Genomic DNA, 24,299 nt, shown 5'->3' with positions numbered 1-24,299 from the left:
CACTCTGCTCTAGAGCAGAAACTAACACAACTTTGTAAAGCAACTACACTCCAATAAAAAATTTAAAAAAAATGGTGCTTGGCTTACCAGACATCCCATTGCTGCCCGAAGGAACGTCAAGATGGGAGGTGAGACGGGGGCAGCTCCGGTGACCACGAACCGAACCTTCCCACCCAGGCTTTCCTGTTTAATAGAAACAAAAGACCTGCTGAAAACTATTCCTGCAGCTTTAGTCTCCTGCATTGCAAAATGGGCAGAACAGCCCACTTATCCAGTGTTGTCATAAGGATTAAACTCATTAATTCACAAAGCACTTAGAAAGGGTCCATCATTGTAGAAAAGAACTTAAAATGTTGGCCCTTATGGTCATCACCATCCACAGCGAGAACCAGACCTGCAATTTTTTTTTTTTTTTTTTACATTTCCTCAGGTAATTTGTATTGTTGGACCTTTCAAATTACTAAGGACTCTCAACAGACCACCTAAGAGAATGAAAGTGCTGCATTTCGGCCAAAACCCTTTAGTGGCAAAATTGTCTGAGAGAGATCTCAAAAGGTTGAGTGAACACAGAAAGTGCCAAAGGGTCTCCAGTTAAACAGACACTTGACCATCAAAGGAAAAGCAAAGTATGCTGAGGCAGAGGGCAACCCAGACACGTACCTGGCTCCATCAGGACCTACCCAACATACCTGGATCTTTCTAAAGATGAGCTTGTCCCACAGACTGTCACGTCTGATGATACCCTTTTTTATTTCACTGAGTTTACTGGCAACAGCCAAGTTCAACAAGAACTTCTTCAAGGGTGTCTTGGCTTCATTTTGTACCTGCAGAGTGACAGCTCCTCTTAGTTGGAAACTTATTGTATACTCACCAAAGCCATTCATCACCAAGCAAGAGATAGTGCCTCCTAGCATCAAAAGAAAGTGGCTCTTATTCATGCACTGGTATGCTGAATAATGATGAAAGTCCATGCTAACAAACAAGTGAACTTCGTACACACAGACAAAGCTCCAGCTCCTCCAAATTCCTGGTCCTTAGCAAACAACCTTGACAATTGATACAGCATGTCCCCAAAGGGTAGCATCTATCTACAAAGTTACCTGAGAGTACTGATGAAACAGCTGATTGTGTACCACTGTCAGGGCTTTTGATTTAGGATCATATGTATGTATGTTATCGAGTATCATAATATTACAAAGAAAACTTCTCACTGACCAGTTTTGAAGGTCACTGGGGTACCAGTTCATTATTTTCAAGACTGATAAATAAAAGGGAAAAAATAAAATATGTGTGCCTTCCTGGAAGACTTCCAGCCAATGAAGGCAAGAGAAATGCTTGGATTAGAAAAATCACCATTTTCCTAACCTTAATGAAAAACAGAGCAGAGATCAATAACAGCTAAATCTGTCATGAGGCCATGAAATTTTGGCTCATCTCCTTATTAGACCTGACTCTGGACAAGTTATTTAACCTCCAAGGTTCAGTCTCGTCATCTGTAAATTAGGGATAATGAACGTTGATGTGATTTCCTGGGTTTTTGTAGGAATGAAATGATGGGCTGTATATGAAATATTTACCATGGGCTTAGCACCTCAGCAAGAGACACCCTAACCAGCAGGTGTTATGAAATCAGAGCAACAATTTCCAAGTCAGCTGAATTTTGAGAGGTTCCTCAAGTCTCTGAATTCATCTGTTTCTCCATATCACAGCCAAGTAATCTCATCCAGAGGAAAGGGGGTTTCATTTGTATGATTTTTCATGGCTGCATTTTAAGTGTGGCTGTAAGTGGATGCTGGTGGGGGTGGGGTTAAGGCTGGAGATGCAGCACAGTTCTTAGCAACTCAGAGTCTCTAGGAGCTGTAGTCAGCCCTAAGCCCCACACAGCTCAGGGCCAGCCCAGGAGAAGAAAGGTAAGTACCTTATCATAGACCTTGTTAAGGAGTCGAGGCACCGTAGGGAACAATGTGGGCTTCAAGGTCTTCATGTCGTCAGGCAGCAGCCGAATGTCTCCTTGGAAGAATCCGACTTTGGCTCCACAAGAGTACACAACAGCCTAAAAGCAAAACCAGAGGGCGGGGCTCAGAGCCAAAGAACCTCTTTGAGTTGGTTCTGTTGGGACAGAATTAAAGACATCCAATGGGCACCTTGATGTGAAGAGTTGACTCATTGGAAAACATACTGGTGCTGGAAAGACTGAAGGCAAAAGGAGAATGGGGTGGCAGAGGATGAGATGGCTAGATAGCATCACTGACTCAATGGACATGATTTTGAGAAAACTCTGGGAGACAGTGAAGGACAGGGAAGCCTGGTGTGCTGCAGTCCAGATACTACTTAGTGACTAAACAACAACAAAAATGGGCACTTTTCTCTGGACCCCCTCACCCCTGACACTTCATGTACCCAGAACTCTGAGACCCTACTCCCTAGACAGGATGACACTCGCCTCTGCTGAGGTGGTAAGACAGGTAAGTCAGATTGTGAGGCTGCAGGCCCACCCCTACCCCACCCACAGCTCTGGATGAGTGTCTAAGGCATGGTTTCTAAGAGCCCATTCATTACATAGCATTACAAGCACTGCCACTCAAACTAGAACATGGCTACAGTGGTAAGACCATCTCAATTTCAGAAGTGATAAAATGTGAAAACTCCGCAAGTTTTCACGTATATTCACGGAATATACGTCCAGGCTGTATATTGTCACCCTGCTTATTTAACATATGCAGAGTACATCATGAGAAATGCTGGCTGGATGGAGCACAAGCTGGAATCAAGATCGCCGGAAGAAATATCAATAACCTCAAAGAGGACACCACCCTTATAGCAGAAAGCAAAGAAGAACTAAAGAGCCTCTTGATGAAAGCAAAAGAGGAGAGTGAAAAAGTTGGCTTTAAACTCAACATTCAGAATACTAAGATCAAGGCATTTGGTCCTATCACTTCATGACAAATAGATGGGGAAACAATGGAAACAGTGAGAGACTTTATTTTGGGGGGCTCTAAAATCACTGCAGATGGTGACTGTAGCCATGAAATTAAAAGACGCTTGCTCCTTGGAAGAAAAACTATGACCACTCTAAACAGCAAATTTAAAAGCAGAGTCATTACTTTGCCAACAAAGGTCTGTCTAATCAAAGCTATGGTTTTTCCAGTAGTCAGGTATGGATGTGAGAGTTGGACTATAAAGAAAGCTGAGTGCCAACAAACTGAAGCTTTTGAACTGTGGTGTTGGAGAAGACTCTTGAGAGTCCCTTGGACTGCAAGAAGATCAAACCAGTCAATCCTAAGGGAAATCAGTCCCGAATATTCATAGGAAGGATTGATGCTGAAACTGAAGCTCCAATACTTTGGCCACCTGATGTGAAGAACTGACTCAATGGAAAAGACCCTGATGCTGGGAAAGATTGAAGACAGGAGGAGAAGGGGACGACAGAGGATGAGATGGTTGGATGGTATCACCGACTCAATGGACATGAGTTTGAGCAAGCTCCAGGAGTTGGTGATGGACAGGGAAGCCTGGAGTGCTGCAGTCCATGGGGTCACAAAGAGTCGGACACAACTGAGCAACTGAACTGACTGAAAATGTGAAAAACACACTTATTAGAATTAATATTATATTAATCAAATATCAGCACTTTAACCCAAGGAACTGAACCTTCCATTTTAGCATTTCATGTACCAACAGATAAGCTGGTTGAAGAGATATTTAAGCAGGGATCAGAGAGGGGATTTTCCATCCCTAATGACACCTGTGTTTTCACTTTTGGTTCTCAAACCAGCCTCAAAATAGCCTGAAAAGCTTGGTGACCACTCGCAGAAGACCAGCTCTTTCCTAGCACATGTACCATTGTCAGCAGCTCCCCCTGACACACTCTGGATACCTTATCTGGATCAAAGATTCCTTCTTCACCCCTCTGTGGGGAACTTCCTTTTCTTTAAGCCTAGATCTTTTCAAAACTTCTAGCCCAAAGAAAAGAAAAAACAATGCCTCATCTCCCTGCGCAGGATAGATAGTAAGCTCTGGGCTGTGAGCTCCAAGGACTTGCAGGCACCCTGTGTGAAGGCAGGAGCAAGCATTCTCCCTGTGGGATATAGACAGATTCAACACAGGAAGACTCTGCAGCAGGTTAGGGATGATGCCCAGATTAGGACTCAGCCACGACAATTCCCTGCTGCCCGTGCCCTCACATTAGACAGTGGATGGCAAATGTTGCAGAGCTGCCCTTGGAATAAATGTGGGACTAGCAAGTCAGGACCTTCTTTTCACACACCTGCTAGGAATATAGGATCTTACCTGTACAACCCTCTCAAACATATGAGCCAAGGGGAGGTAGGATATAGTCACGTCCTCAGGATTGGGCTCAAAAACACCCTAGAGATCAGGAAATGGAAAGGAGACAACAATGGGTTAATGTTAATTTCCTCTTCCAAAGAGGATTTAAACACTTCTTCTCTCTAGGACTGCGGCACACAGCTGTGCCGATGTGCCCCGTGTAACTCTCAGGGCTGCTCTAACTGCATTGAGTGTGGAGATCTGCAGTGTCCCTAATAGAGCAAAACTCTATGGGACTTCCCCAGAGGTCCGGTGGTTAAGACTTCACCTTCCAATGCAGGGGGTGTGAGTTCTATCCCTGGTCAGGGAGCTGAGATCCCACATATCTTGTAGCCCCCAAAAATCACAACATAAAACAGAACCAATACTATAACACATTCGATAAAAACTTTAAAAATGGTCCAGATTTTTAAAAATATATATCTTAATAAATAAATAAAAGAGCAAAGCTCCAGACAAAGATGTACCAGTATTTATCCACACTCAGGCCTTCGATCTGTTTTTTCCTTCTCTGCCTCCTCTCACTTTAAGATTAAAATCTTACAACAGATTGACATTTTAATGATGGCCTCATTTTCAATTGACCACTGACCTCCATACATTTGAGAAAAGCAGAAGCATTGGAAACAATATTTTCATGGGTTAACATGGCTCCTTTGGGATCACCTGTAGGAAAGAAGAGGTGGAAAGATCCAGTAAGTGACTAACAGATTGTCTCTGGCGTTGAAATAAGAAGCTACATTCATTTGGTTCTGTTCCACGGAGCCGAGAACTTCTTCTGTCCCTGGGTCTTTTTATGAATGGTGTATGACTCTGCTTATGAATAACTGATACCCCCAGAAACTCTACTCTGACTGCATTATTAGCCTTGTGCTACCACACAGGACACAGCTGCAGTCTCAGAGAGCAACAAAAAGAAGAATCCAAGTGACCCCCACCCTGCCTCGTGCTGTTTTCATGTTGAAGACTTCAGATCTAACAATATTACCTGGCCATCACTTTATAAACGGGGCACGGTGAAATGGCTATAACTTCTAGATTATTATGGCTCAAATTAAAATTTACTAAGAGTTCTAGTAACTAGGTAGCTACATAGAGGGGGAGAAAGAGGACACGGAATGATCTGCTTAGATCTACCACTGGGCTATCTTGATTGAGTGAAGCCATTCCAGTGATGTTAAATTGAGAGAGTGGTAGGCTGTGTGAGAAAGTTGACTTTATGAAGCCATCTTTAAGGCCCTTCCATTCCATAGCATGTAAACTGCTCCTGGTTGTTCATTGAAATGTGTTTGCTTATGCGTGGGTTTTTCTAAGTGGGCAACCATATTCAGAAGTCTTAGTTTATAAGTCCCTCAGGATAGGGCTGCTTGTAAAGTATATTTACCAGCCCACCAGTGGTCAGTGACTCAAGCCATGTTTTTGGTTAACTAGGGGCATCTGGGGCAACTTCCTGGGCACTGACCTGTGGTCCCACTGGTAAAGCAAATGATGCTCAGATCTTCTGGTGCAGGAGGCTGGAGGGGGAAGCATAAGGGCTTAGTCTACTGTGAGCTTTGAGAGTTGAAGATGGCAAGACTCAAGAACAGGCAGAAGAAAACTTACCATGGGTTTTCTGAAGTTCTCTTTGCCTAAATTCTGCATGAACAGAAAAGCAAGAAAGAAAGACATTAGTCGAGATCGACACTCTTAGGACAAATACAGTCCTCTTTTCCTTTTGCATGTGAACACCTCTATGGGAATACAACCAAAATTCCAACCCAGGTCAGGCCCAGAAGCCAACATTCAGGCACAATGGAAGTCTCAGGGTAGAGTATAAGTTCTCTGTAGAATACCAGCTCATGAGGGCAGATCCCAAAGGTCCAAACTTCCCATCAGACTCTCAAGGTTCAGTCTTCCAGGACCATTGCTAAATCATTTTAAATAAAATGAATAATTGACATTTCAAGGCTTACTGCACATTATATTACTCTCCTGAGCACTTTATATTCTCTCATTTAACTCTTTAAATCTCCTCTATGAAGTAGGGATGGTTTCATCTTCATATTACAAAGGGGGAAAGGAAGATGTGGTGCAACTGGCCCCAGGTCATGTAACTAATAGATATGGAGCTAGAAGGTGAACCTAGGAAGCCTGGTTCCAGGATCACCTCCCTAACTCCTTCTGTATTTATAAATTCTCTACTTGGAAGTCTGTCTGCTGGCCACAGACCTTCCTCCCCCACTAGCAGGCTTTCTGATTTGTCTTGGGGAAATGATTCCCATAGCTTAATAGGATAAATGTAATTGATTCCTCCCCTGCCACCTCTGGAGGACATCAACTTGCTTTCTTGTATGGAAGTCCTGCAAGCTGCCCATGGTGTGAGACCAGCCTTCTGCTTGGCAGTTGAGCTTCAGGTCCCTACCTCAGCATCAAACAGGGATAAGATTTCAACTCCACATTTCTCCCCTCTCCTCTTCAGGTCATCCTCAAAGGGATCCATGAGGATGACCAATTTCAGGCCTGGGGTGAGGCCCTTTTCCACATTACTGATCAGGACTAATGCCTTTTGGGGTGTATCACAGATTACCGTGGAGATATCAGCTGAAAGCAGAAAGAGAGCCAGAGGTCAGCCTCTTGTGTTGCCGTGCCCCCGATTTTCTCTCAAAGAGGAAAAGATTTTTGAAAATGTCAAAACTGCTGGATCCCTAAAGGAGATTATGTTTGTAAATCAGATTTATAATGTATAAAATCTGAAACATTCCATTGATAATAAAATAAACTTAATTGAAACAGAAGCACTTAGTTTCCTTGCATACTGCCAACCGTTTATAGTTTCTAGAGGAGCCACAAAATTCCTTCAGGTTAAGAATACAGACATGCTTGGTCACATATGTGGTCCTGTCCATTTGTTTTGTTTGGGGGCATGGGGAGGAGGGATTAAAAGGGGAAGGAGTGGGCAAGTAGGATTTTAGCAGACAAGCATTTTATGATTTTTAATGGTAGCAGTTGCTTTGATGCTTGTTTACACAGGTAGAAACTTTCTGATTAAGTCTATAGTTCCAATGGATCTACTCACTTAATCTACCAGTTCTGTGATGGAAGGTAACATCTAGTATATCGCTTACTTGCCCATTGAACTTGAACTTGTTTCCCTAGCAATAGTCATTTTGTCTACAGGCTCACCATGGACAGTGGTACATGCTGGTGAACTATACTCACTTCGATTTACAAGAGTAGGAAATTAAACCAGTAGTTTCATAGTGATACTGTCAATTAAGTGATTTATTCACTCACTCTATGGCCTTTCATCCAGGGTGGCCAGTGAAAATAGCTCACTGCCAAACTATATTGTCATATTACGCCACCTTGAAGCATTTCATTGAAACTTCTGAGTATATCCCTGATTCATGGGCTTTTTGTAACTTCCCTCTAAATTATATCCTAGGTGCTACAGGACAAGAGAGACTTGAGCATTTTTCTGATCACAACATTCTGTTAACAAAATCCCATAATGAGGAACTACTCAGCATCAAGAAAGAATCAAGTTAAAATGTAATAGCAAAGTTTTACCCTTGTTGACGATGTATATGACAGCTTCTGCTCCCAAGGTATCATACAAGGGCACAGCTACCATGGAGTACGTGTAACAAGCGAACTCAGAGATGACCCACTGTATGGAGAGATGTTCAAATAAGGACTAGCATATGCTTTGACGAGGAAATATGTTAATTCAGTCATTTAGTCAACAAATGCTTATTTGGCGGCTCTGTGTTAAAAGAAAGAATCTTTAGTTGTGGCTTGTGAAATCTAGTTCCCTGACCAGGGATGGAACCCAGACTCCCAGCATTTGAAGCACAGAGTTTTAACCACAGGACCATCAGGGAAGTCCCCTCAAATCTCTTCTTTTTTGTGATGCTTTAGGGACTGCCATTGCTGATGCTATAAAATATAATTAAATAAAGGAGATAAGGTGGGTGCAGAGACAACTATAAAACAAAGGTAGAAATCTATCCATAAGAGTTACAGAAAGCATTAGGGAGTCTTAAGAAAACAGAGTCACTCTCAGGGGTGGGGTAAGGCTATCTGGAACTACTTTGGGAAAAGTGATGGAAATTGGGCAGGGCTCTGAAGGACAGAGAGAAGCAATGGTAACCCACTCCAGTACTCTTGCCTGGAAACTCCCATGGACGGAGGAGCCCAGTGGAGGCCAGTGGGCTGCCGTCTATGGGGTCGCACAGGGTCGGACACGACTGAAGTGACTTAGTAGCAGCAGCAGCAGCTGAAGGACAGGTAGGATTTGGTTACAGAGATGGAGGCAGAAAAGGATGAAGGAAGTGAATGAACAAAGCAGGATTGCATGACATCACTACATATACATAAGAAAGCATAAAGAGTGACAGGAATTGGGCTGATAGGTCAGAACCTGATAATCATGGGTCTTAAATGTCATTATGAACTGAATTATGTTCCCCCTTAAATTCATGTTGAAGCCCTAACACCAAGGCAATTGTTTTTGGTGATAGCGCCTTTTAAAAAGAATTAAGGTGAAATGAGATCATAAAGCTCAGCTGGTAAAGAATCTGCCTGCAACACAGGAGACCCTGGTTCCATTCCTGGGTTGGTTAAAATTCCCTGGAGAAGGGATAGGCTACCCACTCCAGTATCCTCAGGCTTCCCTGGTGGCTCAGATGGTAACGAATCCGCTTGCAATGTGGGAGACCTGGGTTTGATCCCTGGGTTGGGAAGATCCCTTGGAGGAAGACATGGCAACCCACTCCAGTATTCTTGTCTGGAGAATTCCATGAACAGAGGAGCCTGGTGGGTTACAGTCCATGGGGTCACAAAGAGTCAGACATGATTGAGTGACTAAGCACAGTATAGCACAGAGCTCATAAGGATGGGACCCTGATCCAACATAACTATTGTCCTTATAAGAAGAGGAAGACACCCTGGGGATGGTAGAGGAAAATGTCAAGTGAGGACACAGCAAGAAGGCAGCTGTCTGCAAGCCAAGAAGAGAGGCCTCAGGAGAAACCACACCTGCTGGCACCTTGACTTTGAACTGGAGATCTTGAACAGACTCTAGGACTATGAGAAAATTAATTTCTGTTGTTTAAGCCACCAGTCTGTGGTATTTTTTTTATGGCAGCCCTAATAGATACCAGGTTTGGTATTAAGTTCCTGAACTAGAGTCAAGGATATCTCTGAGGCTGGGTTAAAGGAAGATGAAGTATATAGATGCACCCAGAAGTGCAGCCAGGCCTGCCCCCGCCTTGGATTTTCAGTTAAACAACTGGCTTGGGTAAGTGTATGTCATGCAAGTATTCCAAAACACACAAAGGTTTTTCTCTGAGGATATTGGGCCTAATGACTTCACCTGAACTTGGAGATAAGCTTAATTCCAATCATTGCAATGTCTAAAATCTGCTTTCAACTCACTGTGGAAAGATGGCTACAGCTGGTCTCAGGAGAAGTGGATGCCTTGGTTACTAGTTCAGGGACAATGTGCAGGTTCCACTTCTAAAACCAATTCACCCCTTTCCACATCATCTTCAAGCTCTTATGTGCCAGTCCCCTCACAGTTTCCTTATTTTCCTCATATGGCAGACTGGCATAAAATGACACATAACTGGAAACACATGAGAGAAGCCCAGTCACCTAGCAAATAGCACCAGACATTCAACCAGGATTAAAGAGGCCATGCACTATAACTCTTTCAGCTGGAACAATGTTTAAAGAGTCTGAGGTCTTTAAACAGCTTTCATAAGTCCTCATCAAGCGTCAGAGTGCTGGATTTGGGGTAGGGTTTAAAGTCTTTAGACTTGGCCCTGACTCATTTCTTTCAGTTAATTTCAACACAGTTACCTCTGGCCTATTCTGAGCAAAGATGCCAACAAAGCTGTCTTGTGATGGTTTATATCCTTTATGCAAGAGACAGGAGCCCAGGTACTCTGCTCGATCAGACACCTACAAAAGAGAGAGGTAGAGAGAGAGAGAGAAAAAAAAAAAAAAAGCAATCAAGACTCCAGAGAGAACAAACTAGCTCAGGATACCACATAAGCAAAAGAACTTATCCAAAATCATGGGCCTGACTTACCTGTTTGTAGGACAGCCATCTGTAGGGCTGGTTTGGTTTTCTATATCCCAAGCAAGGCCCATTGTCTAAAAACATAATATTAAGAGAAAATCAGCTCCAGTTGCAAATTCTTTGGACCAGAGAAAGTAAAAGGAGGTTAGGAAGAGACAAGACACAAAGGACAAATCCAGTAAAGATGCAATTTTCTCTTACGTTCCAAGGAAATGCAAAAGTGGTAAGTACTCAGTTCTCAAAGACAGAGAGAGCCTTGAAAGCTGCATCTGCAACATTTAGGAAATGCTGAAAAACAGGGGTGGTTCCATGTTGGAATATGTGACCTCCATGGTAACAGGCATTTGGGGAAAGCCATGAATATGGACTAGCCCACATGACGTGAACAAGCAAAAACTTACAAGTGAACACAAATAACCTGTATTGGGTAATCTTGGACTGAGTTTCCCTACATTAAAAAAGGGGCTTGGCAACCCACTCCAGTATTCTTGCCTGGAGAATTCCTTGGATAGAGAAGACTGGCGGGCTGCAGTCCACAGGGTCACAAAGAGTCAGACATGATTGAAGTGACTTAACATACATGCACAGTAAAAAAATATGCTCATAAAAACAGACAAAAAATCAAAGTACAAGTCATCAATAATCTTATCACATAAACACCATTATCGAGACTGATATTAAGTATTTTCTTTGATACTTCCTTTGATAGTTTCAAGGTTATGTTCAATCCACATATATAATTTGGTATCCTGCTTTCTTCCCCCGTTTTATACAACTATTCCCATTATTATTTCTTCTCTATAGAGATTTTAATGGCCTTATTTTGGCCAAGTAGTGAAGGATTCTAGTGTATAGCTGAATTGATCTCATTTTGGGCATGGAGATTGTTTCCAAAATTGACACCTCAAATAATGCTACAATACATACTTTCAAATTGATCATTTCAAAGTTAGAACATTTTCTTAGAAAAGAGTATTTTAAATGAAATAACTGGGTTGGGAAGGGTGGCAGGAGCTAGGGGTGAGGAGAGTTGGTTAGAAAGCTCAGGGTTTTTTTTTTTTTAACTTTTTATTTTGTAGTGGGGTACAGCCGATTAACAATGTTGTGATGCTTAAGGGACTCAGCCATACATGTATACACTTATCCATCCTCTGCCAAACTCACCTCTAATCCAAGCTGCCAGTTCCATGTTATACAGCTCAGGTTTTTGATACCCAGCACCACATTACTTGGTGAATCAGTTGGGACAATTTGCTTTTTCTCCCACCAGCAAATATCAAGTCATAGACACTAAATAGTCATTTTTTAATATGTCTTCTGGTTTAACAGATTTTAAAAGTTATTACTTTAGTCTAAGCTTCTTTCACAGCTATTAAAATGGGACTCTTTCCCTTATCTGTTAAGCTTCATTTACTCTCATGAATCAGCTGGTAATGTACTTTATATGAGAGTGTCTTCTGAGACACTGAGACTCATAAAGAACTACAAGAACACACATGAGTATACACAGGAGCACTCGTGTACACACACATGTACATTAGCCTTGGATATTTTTACAACTGTGTCTCACATTTGACAATAGAAGAATCAAACTTCTGAACATCGAAACTATTCTGCCTTATTTAAAATTACAGTAAGTCTGGCAACATCCATTTACTAGAGTAAATAGTCATTTCAGCCACAGAAGTCACAGAAGTTATGGTACTTATGAGGCTAAGCAAAACCCCTAACTGGCTGAGAAACCCCCATATCTAAGCCAGAATGAAACTGAGTTATAAATAGGAGTGCAGAAGGGAAGGAAGTTTTACATAGAGGATCTAGCCAAATTGCTGAGGGGATTTTAGTTCTAGCCAAAAGCAAGCATTCAAAGAGAAGGTTATTAGGCATTCAGAGGCAAATAAGTGAACTTCCCGACTAAGCAACAGAGGAGAAAGGAAAGAAAGCAGGAAAGAGATAGCCACATTGACTAAAGAGATTTTTTTTTTTTTAAATGAACATGGAGACTATTCACAGGAAACATTAGTGCTTTTTCTTTCTGCTGAAACAGCTGCATGAATGCTCAAGAAGTCAAGTCTCAGACTGAGATGTTCCTTGAAGCCAGGCAAGTACTGCTTTAGGGGTTCACAGCCCCTGCTCCAGCCTACAGTGTGGGCCACTGGTGCTCTACTGATGGACTGGTTCGTACAAACATTAACCCCCAGTGATACGTACCTCTTAGGGTCCCTAGCTTACTCTGCACTGTCACATTAACTCACTGGATCTTCCCAATAACTATCATTATCCCTATGGAACCAAGAATCATGAACTTGAGCAACTTCATGCTCACTCATTAAGTGGCAGAGCTGATAAGGGTGAGAAAAACTATATTTCATGTTCTTATCACTTCCCTATGGATAAAAATACTAGCAGAGGCCCATGGTCAAGGAATAAGTCAAATAATTGGCCCAAGGGGGCACCAACTGGGGTTTCATTAAACTCTGTGCCCTAATCAGCTTCAGTTTGATTAGCCAAAGTCCTGACTAGGCAATAGCCTAGCCTTTGATTAATTTAATCAACTTAGATCTTCTGTTCTAAGACATGGCCATCTATAAAGAATCCACCCATTAACAACTTCTCAGCAAAATTGGGGCCCTAAGCTAGGTAGAATTGAAACTTTGGCACACAAAGCCCTTGTAAAGCTCTGTTTAAAATTCATATTTGGAGGAGAAGGGGGCGACAGAGGATGAGATGGTTGGATGGCATCACCGACTCAATGTACATGAATTTGAGCCAACTCTGGGAGATAGTGAAGGACAGAGAAGCCTGATGTACTGCAGTCCATGGGATTGCAAAAAGTTGAACAGAACTTAGCAACTGGAGAACAACTATCTGGAATTCCAATTCAATAAAACACAGTGGAGCCAGAGGATCTGTATTTTAAACACTATCTGCAGGTAATTCTCCCCAGAGGAGGGGCATGGCAACCCACTCCAGTATTCTTGCCTGGATTATCTGAGAGAGGAGCCTGGCAGGCTACAGTCCCTAGGGTCACACAGAATCAGACACACCTGAAGGAACTTAGCACACATGCATGTAGGTGATTCTCAACATGGACCATCTACTGGGTAGGGATTAAAGATAGAAGTTGTGTGTGTTTGTGTTAAGTCACTTTAGTTGTTTCCAATTCTTTACAACCCTGTGGACCATAGCCTGCCAGGCTTCTCTGTCCATGAAAATTTCCCAGGCAAGAATATTGGAGTGGGTTGCCATGCCCTCCTCCAGGGGATCTTCCTAACCCACGGATCAAACCCATGTCTCTTAAGTCTCTTGCATTGACAGGTGTGTTCTTGACCACTAGAGCCACCTGGGAACCCTATAAAGACAGAGGTTAGGGCTGATGTGTTCCATCCCAGTTCTAAGCAGATGTGTCATTTTTCTATGGAAATAGGTTGGATTTTTCATGCATACTTACACGAGAAGCCAATTTATCTGTTTAGTTGTAATTTAACATTGAAAAAAATTTCTAAATGAAGGTGTGTCCTATGTACCACATGTTGTGTGCTGAATGACTTGTATCTAGTTCCAATAACAATCCATGCACAGTGAAAAAAACTTCAAAAAGTGGAAAATCTCAAAGGAAAGTCTATCATATTAGCTATATACTATCTTAAGTTGCCAAATAAGTAAAGAAACTAGCAGTTGGTTTGTTTTTGTTTGTTATGTGGATGGAAATCTAAATCGGTACTGATGTGGAGCCAGAAATACCAAGTACAGTCCACTCTGGAACCTTCAGATAGAAGCTTTCTTTACAATGTAAACCTTCATTGTCTTGAGGAACAACAATCTTTACAAAACACTCAAGAGTTGACATAAAATAAAATAATCTAGACAGAGACTTAGATTTCAGTATCAGCATCAACATTTTCTAGTTCGGTCACTTTCAAAATATTCCTGAACCTCTGAGTCTCTATTTTGTCACTTTAAAAAATGAGGTTGGACTTCCCTGTTGGTCCAGTGGTTAAGAATACACCTGTCAATGCAGGGGACACAGGTTTGATCCCTGGTGCAGGAAGATAGCACATGCCTGGTGACAGCTAAGCCAGGGCACCACAACTATCGAGCCTGCACACTCTAAAGTCCCTGCTCCACAACGAGGGGAGCCACTGCAACGAGAAGCCTGCACCCTGCAACACAGAGTAACCCCCTCTCGCGGCAACTAGAGAAAGCCCATGAGCATCAGTGAAGACTGAGCACAGTCATAAGTAAATAAAACTTTTAAATAGAGGTGTATGACAACTAATCCCTGAGGTGTAAGACAATAAGTAGATGCTATCCATGCAGTACTATAGTTAGTACCCAACAGGAATTGGCTATTAAATATTGCTGTAGTCATAGTTAAAAGGCAGAAGGGACGTGGAGGACAAAAAGTCACATAGGTAAATCTCTGCCTGGACAGAATATCACCCCAAAGAAAAAAAGTTAAAGGGAGAGTGGGGCTTCCCTGGTGGTCCAGTGGCTAAGATACCTTCCTTCCAAAGCAGGGGGCCTGGGTTTGATCCCTGGTCAGGGAACTAGATCCCACATGCCATAACTAAGACCTGATGCAGCCAAATAAATAAATCAAATAAATATTAAAAAAAAATTATAGGGAGAGTTATAAGTCCGTTGATTTTGAAAGGAAGCTAGTATACCCAGCATTGTGTTCAATGATACCAGATAGAAGTACTGAACCTTTATGTACTTCTTTCATTCATTAGAAATGAACCTACCAAAGGTCATGGGATAATGCTTCTAGGAAAGTCCAAAAGACAATTACCTTCTGTGATACTAAAAGCAGCAACAAGGTCCAGCAGTATGATACTAGGAGCAAGGTCAAGGTAAAAAGTCAGGAGGCCTGGATGCTAATTCTGGCTCAGATTCTATAATGTAGGGAACTACATTTATGAAACACATCCTCCTAAACAAATGTACTAGTGGATTAACCAAAATATTTTCCTACTGTTAACTCTTTAACAACCACTGGGCCAGGAAGTTCTCCTTGTATTAAATGAGAACCAGATTCAGAGAGGCAAAGTGGTTTGTGCAGTCACATAGCTGGCAACAGAAGAATTGGGTTTCAAGCCCAAGTCTGTCCTGCTACACAGCTTCCAGCACCACCCAGATCCTCTGCTCATGTCCCTGCCATGCTGTATTTTTAATTCTTCTTGGAGCACCTTTAAACAAAGTTTTAAAAGTTTTAGAAGTGAGACAGGGAAGGAGAGGCAGGGAACAAGAGCCCACCTTGGTCTTACAGGCCAGGGGAAACAGCCAGGCTTACCAGACACAGCAAGTCCTCTTTGGAAGATTTCATATACCGTCTTGGCATCTGAGAAGTAGTTGCGTATCAGGTCATTGTCCTTCTGGCAAATGCCTCTCCGTGCTCCTCCCTAAGACACAAGACTGAGTTTAGGTCAAGCCTGAGTTTTCCCCCACCCTTTCCAAACCTGTATGGACTGAGTTGAAAAGAACAGAAATAGTGACTATTGAGGTCACACTGATGACCCTTTTAGTATTCAATCAATCAATTTTTTTAAGTCTCAAAGTTGTGGTATCTTTATATCAGAGAAACCCAGAGATTGTTGCAGTTATGTTTTTGGTAATTTACCTCCACCTCCCTAGGTATATGCATATGCACTCACACACACACACACACACACACACACACACACACACAGAGATGAGACAATATTATAGTTATGTGCTGTGCTGGGCTTAATTGCTAAGTTGTGTCCGACTCTTTGTGACCCCATGGATTGTAGCCCGCCAGGCTCCACTGTCCATGGAATTCTCCATCCCAGAATACTGGAGTGGATAGACTTTCCCTTCTCCAGGGGATCTGCCCATGATCACCACATAAATGAGAGTTTTGGGAGCTGGGGTAGGACGAGAAGGGGAAAACATGCAAATATAATACCGTGATGTACACACTGTAATAACAACATATGTTTGGGGAGATGAATGAAGTAACCAATACTGAATCAAATAGAAAGCCTACAGAGAAGAAATAATATTTCAATAGAGACTCTGAAGACAGTAAGCATTTACCAAAAATATGTAGTTTCATAGAATGGAGGGAAAAGAGAAGAGTTCAGAGTGAAGGAATAGCCTGAATAAAGATGCAGAGGAAGCAACAAGGATTTACTGTATAGCACAGGGGTATTATACCCAGTATCTTGTAATAACCTATAATGGAATATCATCTGCAAAAAAAAAATCACTATGTGTTTCACCTGAAACTAATGCAGTATTGTAAATCAACTGTGCTTCAACTTAAAAAAAAGAAGGCAAGAAAACATACTGCAGATTCTGATGGGCAGCTCAAGAACAGGGTATTTGAGAATGAGGGCATAGCTAGGGATAGGTCTAGAAATGTCATCTGGAACTTTAGGATCCAGTCCTGATCTAGATATTCTGGAGCTACCGTAGGAGCTAGAGGTACGGTTCAACCCTCATGAAAGTTAGAGAAGCCTTGCCATCAATTAAATAGGCATTCAAAACTCTAAGTTATTACCAAGATAGCAGCTATGAAAGTCCAAGATAACCCATGAGACTCTAACAAAAGATCTGACTTAATCTGGAGCATCAGGGAAGATTTCCATCAGATGTCACATTAAGTCAAGACATCAAAAACAAAGTTCTATTTCTAGGAAAGAAAGATGGGGTCTTGATGTCTACTTACATAGACAGCATTGAGGAAGAATGAAAGATGATTCAACTTTTGGCAACTGGGTAAGCAGAGATGCATTTAACTGAGATAGAGTGGGAGGGGAAGCAGGAAAGGGTGCAGGTGTGTATGCAAGAGTGTGTGTGTGTGCACGTCGGTATGAAGGGAGAAGACAAGCAATAAAGAGATGTGTGGAGCTTGAGGTACTCAAGTGTCACTGAGGTGGACTGGAACTCAAAAGAGAGTTCCAGATTAGGTGTCACCAAATATGACACCAGATTTGGGTGTCATAGCCTTTCAGGTACATATTCATGTCATATTAGAGGGAGGTTTTCTCAAAAGCTGTGAGGATTGAAAGCAGGGATTAGCAGACTATATTTAGGGCCAAACATGGCTAGCCAGTTTTTAAATAAAGTTTTATTGGAACACGGCCCTGCCCTCATTTACATATCTCTTGGTGCTTTCACAGTGTAACAGCAGAGTTGAATAGTTGCAACACAACCCATGTGGTCTGCAAAGCCTAAACTCTTCACTATCTGGCCTTCACAGAACAAGTTTGCCAACCCTTGCTTCAGAGGAATCAAAAGATGGTGAGATTGAAACTCTAGAATAAAGAGAAGAAAGAATCTAAGTAACAAAGAAAGACTATCTTGGAATTAGGCAGAAATCTCACCGAAGGATATGATGAAATGCAAAGGAAGAAGTTTTAAGAAGGAAGTGTCAAGTCAATTGAGAGGAAGAATCATTGAATTTACTTTTTTAATCTATTCTTTATTGAAGTATACTTGATTTACAATGTAGTATTAATTTCTGATGCACAGCAAAATGACTCAGTTATACACATATATACATTATATTTTATATTCTTTTCCACTATGGTTTATGCCAGAATATCGACTATAGTTCCCTGTACTGTAGAGTAGCGCCTTGTTGTGAATCACTGAATTTAGAAGTTAGATTATGAGTGATGCAGAGAAGTCTGAGGGGATGGTAGTGATGAAGGTCAGACTTCAGTGGGTTGAAGTTCCCGAGGGGAAACCAACAGTCTACTCTTAAAGACTCAGGGGAAAGGGACGATTGAAAAGACATGGCAGCCTGAAGTATCGGGATTATAGGGACAGGAAGTTGCTGATGAAAATCTTTCCAAATAAAACGGAGGGTGATGGAGAATGGAGGCAACTCGGAATCAGATTCCCAACTAGAAGCACAGAGTTTGTAACAAGATCAGAAAGGGTTAGCTTTAATGCTTTCTTCTCTGAAAAGGGTTGAAGATGAAAAATCATGAGAGAAAATTCGTGGTGCTATCCCTTAGTTCAGAGATATAGGAAGTGGCATGATTTGCTAAAATGTCAAAGAATTGAGGGGAGAAACCCAGTTCAATGTCTGTCAGTTTTAAGAGAGACTATTAACTCAAAGCTGGAATTGAATTCGATAACTTTTTTTTTTTTACCATTCTCAGACATGGTATTTCTTAATGAAAATGTTCCTCTGTCCGCAGAGTACTGACTCTATCATCTAGATCGTGGGTCAGCAACGTGTTCCTGCAAAGGGCTAGATGGTAAATACTTTAGGCTTTGTGGAACACGTATGATCTAGCCCTTTCTTTTATTCTTTTTACATATCCCTTGAAAAATATAAAGAATGTTCTTAGCTTGCTCACACAGATAAAGGTGGATTTTGTCTGCATGCAATAGTTTGCCAATCCCACATCTAGATTTTTGGCATCATAAAATCAGTAAAATCTGTGATTTCATTAAAAACAAAAATGTACCATTACTAGAACTTTCAACTTGTAGATTTTCTGCTTATTTTTGCTAATCAAAAAGGCTTACTTTCCCACACTACTCTCAGTCTCCTTTACCACCTCTCCTAAGGTCTTGAGTTACAGTTTGTGTTCCATGAAGGCTGACAAACTGCAAAGGCAATTGGCATGTTACCTCAATTCCCACCGACTGCTTGTTCAGATCAACATGAAGCAAGGCGGGCTGAGGTCTGTTAACCAACCACAGGAAGATGACAGCTCCGAAGGTCAGGATGCAGATCAGTGCCGGGGTTGGAAGTGGGGAAAACAAGAAGTTAAAGATAAAAAGCATCTTTATGAATAGCAGCAGGAAATTCAGGCCTGTAAAAAAAAAAAAAGAAAGGAAAGAAAAAGAGGAAATTGCCATGTTTTTTTTTTTGCTCAAACAGCTCTCTATGCTTACAGAAGTAACACACACACACACAGCTTCTAACCCTCCAAATAGCCATGATTAACCACTCTCCAGCTGAATTCCTCTCACTGTTTACCTTAGCAATGTCGGAAATACTAGAATATGTTCTCCACCCTGGCTACTTGATTGTCCTCCCACAAGTGGGTAAGGATCAAAGGAAAGAGGCTAATCATTTCCCAGACCATTTTGAGAAATGACTACCATTTTATTTTTTGGTTCACAAAGCCTAGAAGAAGCCCTCTGGATCCAACATAAGCTGGTAGTCAGAGGAGGGGGCTCCAGAGAGCTTTACTACCCAGGCAGACAGAGGGTCATGAAGGACTCTTACAACTGCATCTCCCTAGTATCAGCCAAACAGAAGACGGAACCTCTGGAGAGGTGACACCACCCATCTTAGAAAACATGTGTTGTCCTGTGAAGGACATTTCCTGCTGGCCCAGATATGCCTTGCTCATTGCTTTCTTTTCTGAGCCATCAGGAGGGTCTCAGAGATCAAAAGCATGACAACTTGTTGGGTCCAAAGTCCTCTTTCTCCAGGGAACCTGGAGGAATCATTTTTATCAGAGACAACTTTAGCCAGGTCTGCAGAAAGGTTGCTGGAGAATGGGCCTGGCACATGGTAGCTGGTGGGCATTGAAGATTTAAGCCAGGAAGAGATCTCTGGGAACCAAAAGAAACAAAGTCTTCTCTTCACAACTCAACTCTACTTGTAGCTTCCAGCCAACTTTAGCTTCAAACTACTCTAAAAGGAGGCATTATCATTTGGGTAGATCCTAGGACCTTATTCTCACTGACATCATCTCTTCCAGGTCTTGCCTCATAACTTTCAGACTTAATTAGGACAATAACAGCAGCAAACATATGAGCACCAACTATATGCCAGGCACCAAGCTGGGTTGTTTGCATGGAGTATCTAATTTATTTTAACCAATATCACAAATTCACATTTTACAGATAAGAAAATAGAAACTCCCAGAAGTAAAGTGACTTGTCCAAGGTCATTCATCATTTCCCACTGCTGCCTCCCCATTAAAATTGACAAAACCACAACTTATTTCCTCCTTACAGTGTCTAGCCATAGAGTTCAAGGAGGCTGAATTCATCTGGCACCTTATGAGTCACAGCAAAGGATGTTCAGATGTTATATGTGTTTCTCCAATAGTCATGGATGAATGGGAGAGTTGGACCATAAAGAAGGATGAACACTGAAGAACTGATGCTCTCAAACTGTGGTAATGGAGAAGACTCTTGAGAGTCCCTTGGACAGCAAGATCAAACCAGCCAATCCTAAAGGAAATCAATCCTGAATATTCATTGGAAGGACTGATGTTGAAGCTCCAATACTTTGGCCACCTGCTGTGATGAGCTGACTCACTGGAAAAGACCCCGATGTTAGAAAAGATTGAGGGCAGGAAGAGAAGGGGATGACAGAAGATGAGATGGTTGTTTGGCATCATTGGCTCAATGGCCATGAGTTTGAGCAAACTCTGAGATATAGGGAAGAACAGGGAAGCCTGGGGTACTGCAGTCCATGGGTCGCAGAGTTCGACACAACTGAGCAACTGAACAATAACAAAAATGTACTGTAATGCCCTACAGAACAATATCTCAAGAGACAAGAGCAAACGTTCCTACTCAAAATCAAGACAGTGAATAAAGTCCAACAAAGAGCTTTATCAGATCAAACTCACAGTCACCATTCGAGCTTTGAGGCAGCTGCCACTAGCAGGCATCTGGAAATTTCTCCATTAAGAGAAACAGTTCAGCCCACTCTCACAAAGCCTTTTATAAAGCCTAGAAATTTTGTGTGGGACTAGAAACAGTCACAAGAAACCCTGAGTCACTTTTCATCATTTTTTTCTGCCTCTAATTGGTTATTACCTGAATTTGGAGTAGTCCCTTGCCATTGTATGGAGGAAAATTGAACTTCCAGAGCCTGAGATGACTGTCCCAACTCTGGCTTCTTGCACGTTGTGTTTAGGTGAAAGAAAAAAAAAAAAGAAGCTTAAAAATAAAAGCCAGATCCCACAGGTGGTAGGTTACCTAACAACAGGTGCTGTTGTCACAATCTGCCAGGATTCTGAGAGCTGGGGTTTTTGGAATCTGGCTTTACCAGGCTTTACCAGGCTTGTATGATAAAGTGGCAGTCCAGGAGGCAAAACCCATTCAAGAGTCAGCCATGCGGGACACTGTCTCTTCAAAGGCTGGCCACCAGCCAGTGTGAGAAGGGGGGCCGCCCCAGGGAAAGTTGCAAAATGCGCAGAAAGGTCGCAGTGCCACAGTGAGGAGAAACCTGCTTTGTGCTCACCCACCTCTGCCCACTGGCAACCTCTCCCCGCCTCAGCCTGGATTCTGCCACCAGTCTGGTGGTATCTTAGGATCTGGGCTTCTGCCCTCTGCCCTCATCCCACCCTCAAATAAGAGATTTTTACCTGTACCCCCTTCTTGGCCTCAAGAACAAATTGCTGCCCTTTGGACATTTGCTCTCTTCTTACGCAAGGCAGACTTATGTCTTAAGGGGAGATTTAATGGGAGACTTTGTAAACAAAATTTTCAAAAGAGGATTAAAGGTGAAATGTGCCACGGTGGGATGGGGAAGAGAGGGGTGAACTTTCTGGCAGGTAACATGAAGGGAGGAGAGAAACAGCCCTTGGCCAGTCTAACGGTGGCACACTCTGTCCAGCCCAGCTGATTCTTACCATGTAGTAATGTGAGACCAGGGTCACTGGAAGGTCAGATTTTTTTCTCTAGAAAACCTGGAACACTGGATCTTTATGAAAGCTCAATTTTAACTTCTGGTTTAATGAATAAAGGTCTGGCATGGGATAAATGAAAACATATCTGGGGACTTCCCTGGTGGTCCAGTGGTTAAGAATCCTGCTTCCAATGTAGGGGACGTGAGTTTGATCCCTGGTGGGGGAACTAAGATCCCACATGCTGCAGGGCAACTACTGAGCCTGAGTGCTCTGAAGCCCATGTGCCAGAACTAGAGAAGCCCCCATGACGCAGCTAAGACCCAACACAGCCAAATTAAATAAATGAACAAATATTTAAAAAAAGGGGGGGTTGGGGGGAGAATGGACACATGTATATGTATGGGGGGGGGAAATACATACATTGGGTTTAATCTGGATCATGATCTACCAATTCTTGAGCCCTCATTTTAGACATACTCCTGTCCTATTGACCATAAATGGGATGAGCTTGACCACTTCACTACCTTGCCTACACTGGCAAGGAGCTTTATTTGCAGTAAACACTGAAGGATGAATCTATTTCATCAGCTGAAATAGCTTACTCACTTTGTTTGCTATTGCCAATCAGGTACCCACACAGGCTATACACAGAATTTCAGTTCCTTTCTTCCTGGCTCCCATTTTTTTTTTTTTTAAATGGAGGTAAAATTCACATAACATAGAATAAACCAGTTTTAAAATGGACAATTTAGTAGCATTCAATACGTTCACAGGGTTGTGCAACCACCATCTCTAGTTATTTTCAGAACATTTTCATCACTGCAAACAACGGAAACCATGCGCGCATGAAACTGTCACTCTTGCTCTCTCTCCCCCCCACCCTTAGCAACCACCAATATACTTTCTGTTTCAATGTATTGGGTTGGCCAAGAAGTTTCTTTGGGTTTTCCAGTAAGGTGTTATGGAAAAACCCGAACAAACTTTTTGGCCAACTCAGTATTTACCCATTTTGAATATTTCATATAAGTGGAATCAGATAATATGTGACCCTTTGTGTCTAACTTCTTTCAGTTAATATTTTTAAGGTTTATCCATGTTTACAATTTAGCATGTATTAGTATTATATTTCACTCCTTCTTATGGCTGGATAAAATTCCAGTGTATGGATAGACCACGTTTTGCTGCCCCATTCATCAGCTGATAGATATTTGGGTTATTTCCACCATTTGGATATGGTGAATAGTGCTATGATGTGTATATAAATTTTGTTTGAATATCTATTTTCAATTCTTTGGGGGTAAATACGTAGTAGCAGAATTGCTGGTTCACATGGTAATTTTATGTTTAGCTTTTTGAAGAATCACCAAACTGTTTTCCATAGTAGCTGTATCATTTTTATATTCCAACCAGCAATGTAAAGGATTCCAATTTTTTACATCCTTACCAACTTTTGCTATTCTCTCTCTTTTTAATAATAGCCATTGTAATGGGTGTGAAATGGCATCTCACTTTGGTTTTGGTTTGTAGTTCCCTTATGACTAATGATGTTGAGCAACTTTTCATCTGGTTTTTTTTTTTTGCCATTTGCATTTCTTCTATGAAGAAATGTCTATTTCAGCCATTTGCCTATTTTTAAATTGAGCTATTTGTCCTTTAGTTGTTGAGTTGCAAGCTTTCTTTATATATTACAGACACTAGATCCTTTTCAGATATATAATTTTCAAATATTTTCTCCCAATGTATAGGTTGTGACTTTGCTATCTTGATAGTCTCCTCTTTGATGTACAACACAGACACATTTTGAAACTGAGGATGCTGGCACTAGAGAGAATTTGCAACCATATCATGTAACTCTCTCACTGCTTAAATGGGAGAAACTGAAGAGCTGAAAGAAGGCAAGACCTTCAGGTTATACCAGTACTGGTCTGGTTACCATTCTAAACTTTAGAACCTATTAACATTTCCAGAGGTGCTCAAATAACAAGGGGGAAAGCCACCCTCTCTCCCGTCATGCGTCCTGTGTCACTTGAATTACAATTCTGGACCTGTCGCTTCACAGAAACCCCTGCAAGCATTTCCTCTTCCCTAATGTCACTCCCAGTTGGGAAAGAATGGAGTAGGGAGAAGTGCCATAGCATTAAACAAAAGAGGAAGGAGGGCTGTGTCATGCTGTAGCTAGGAGTTCCTGTTTGAGGTTATCTACAGATGGTCGAACAAGCCACAGGCTTCCCCCAAGTGGAAAGCTTCCTCTGCTTTTTGATGTGGTAACTGACACGCCTCAGCCCCATCCCCTCTGATGCCCATCTGTCCTC

The 24,299-nt window shown here is 41.9% G+C and overlaps 1 protein-coding gene across 5 annotated transcripts in view; it reads right to left on the bottom strand.

The window, feature by feature from the left end:
* Positions 1-24,299, bottom strand: part of ACSL5 (acyl-CoA synthetase long chain family member 5) — a 49,083-nt gene that overhangs the window by 9,152 nt on the left and 15,632 nt on the right. For 4 of the 5 annotated variants that reach the window (XM_061162642.1, XM_061162640.1, XM_061162641.1 and 1 more), the window contains 13 exons: positions 19,016-19,200; positions 15,693-15,801; positions 10,406-10,470; positions 10,174-10,275; positions 7,879-7,978; positions 6,731-6,909; positions 5,932-5,964; positions 5,792-5,843; positions 4,922-4,995; positions 4,291-4,368; positions 1,919-2,053; positions 690-824; positions 88-183 (listed from right to left, as the gene is read on the bottom strand). In XM_061162642.1, the coding sequence (XP_061018625.1) occupies positions 88-183; positions 690-824; positions 1,919-2,053; positions 4,291-4,368; positions 4,922-4,995; positions 5,792-5,843; positions 5,932-5,964; positions 6,731-6,909; positions 7,879-7,978; positions 10,174-10,275; positions 10,406-10,470; positions 15,693-15,801; positions 19,016-19,171 (1,314 nt within the window). In that variant the 5' untranslated portion in view covers positions 19,172-19,200. The remainder of the gene's footprint in view (positions 1-87; positions 184-689; positions 825-1,918; positions 2,054-4,290; positions 4,369-4,921; positions 4,996-5,791; positions 5,844-5,931; positions 5,965-6,730; positions 6,910-7,878; positions 7,979-10,173; positions 10,276-10,405; positions 10,471-15,692; positions 15,802-19,015; positions 19,201-24,299) is intronic. The other variant, XM_061162644.1, reaches the window with a different exon arrangement.

The sequence above is a fragment of the Dama dama genome, chromosome 15, assembly GCF_033118175.1.
Source record: "Dama dama isolate Ldn47 chromosome 15, ASM3311817v1, whole genome shotgun sequence".
NCBI lineage: Eukaryota > Metazoa > Chordata > Mammalia > Artiodactyla > Cervidae > Dama > Dama dama.
This window is presented reverse-complemented; position numbering and strand designations above follow the sequence as displayed.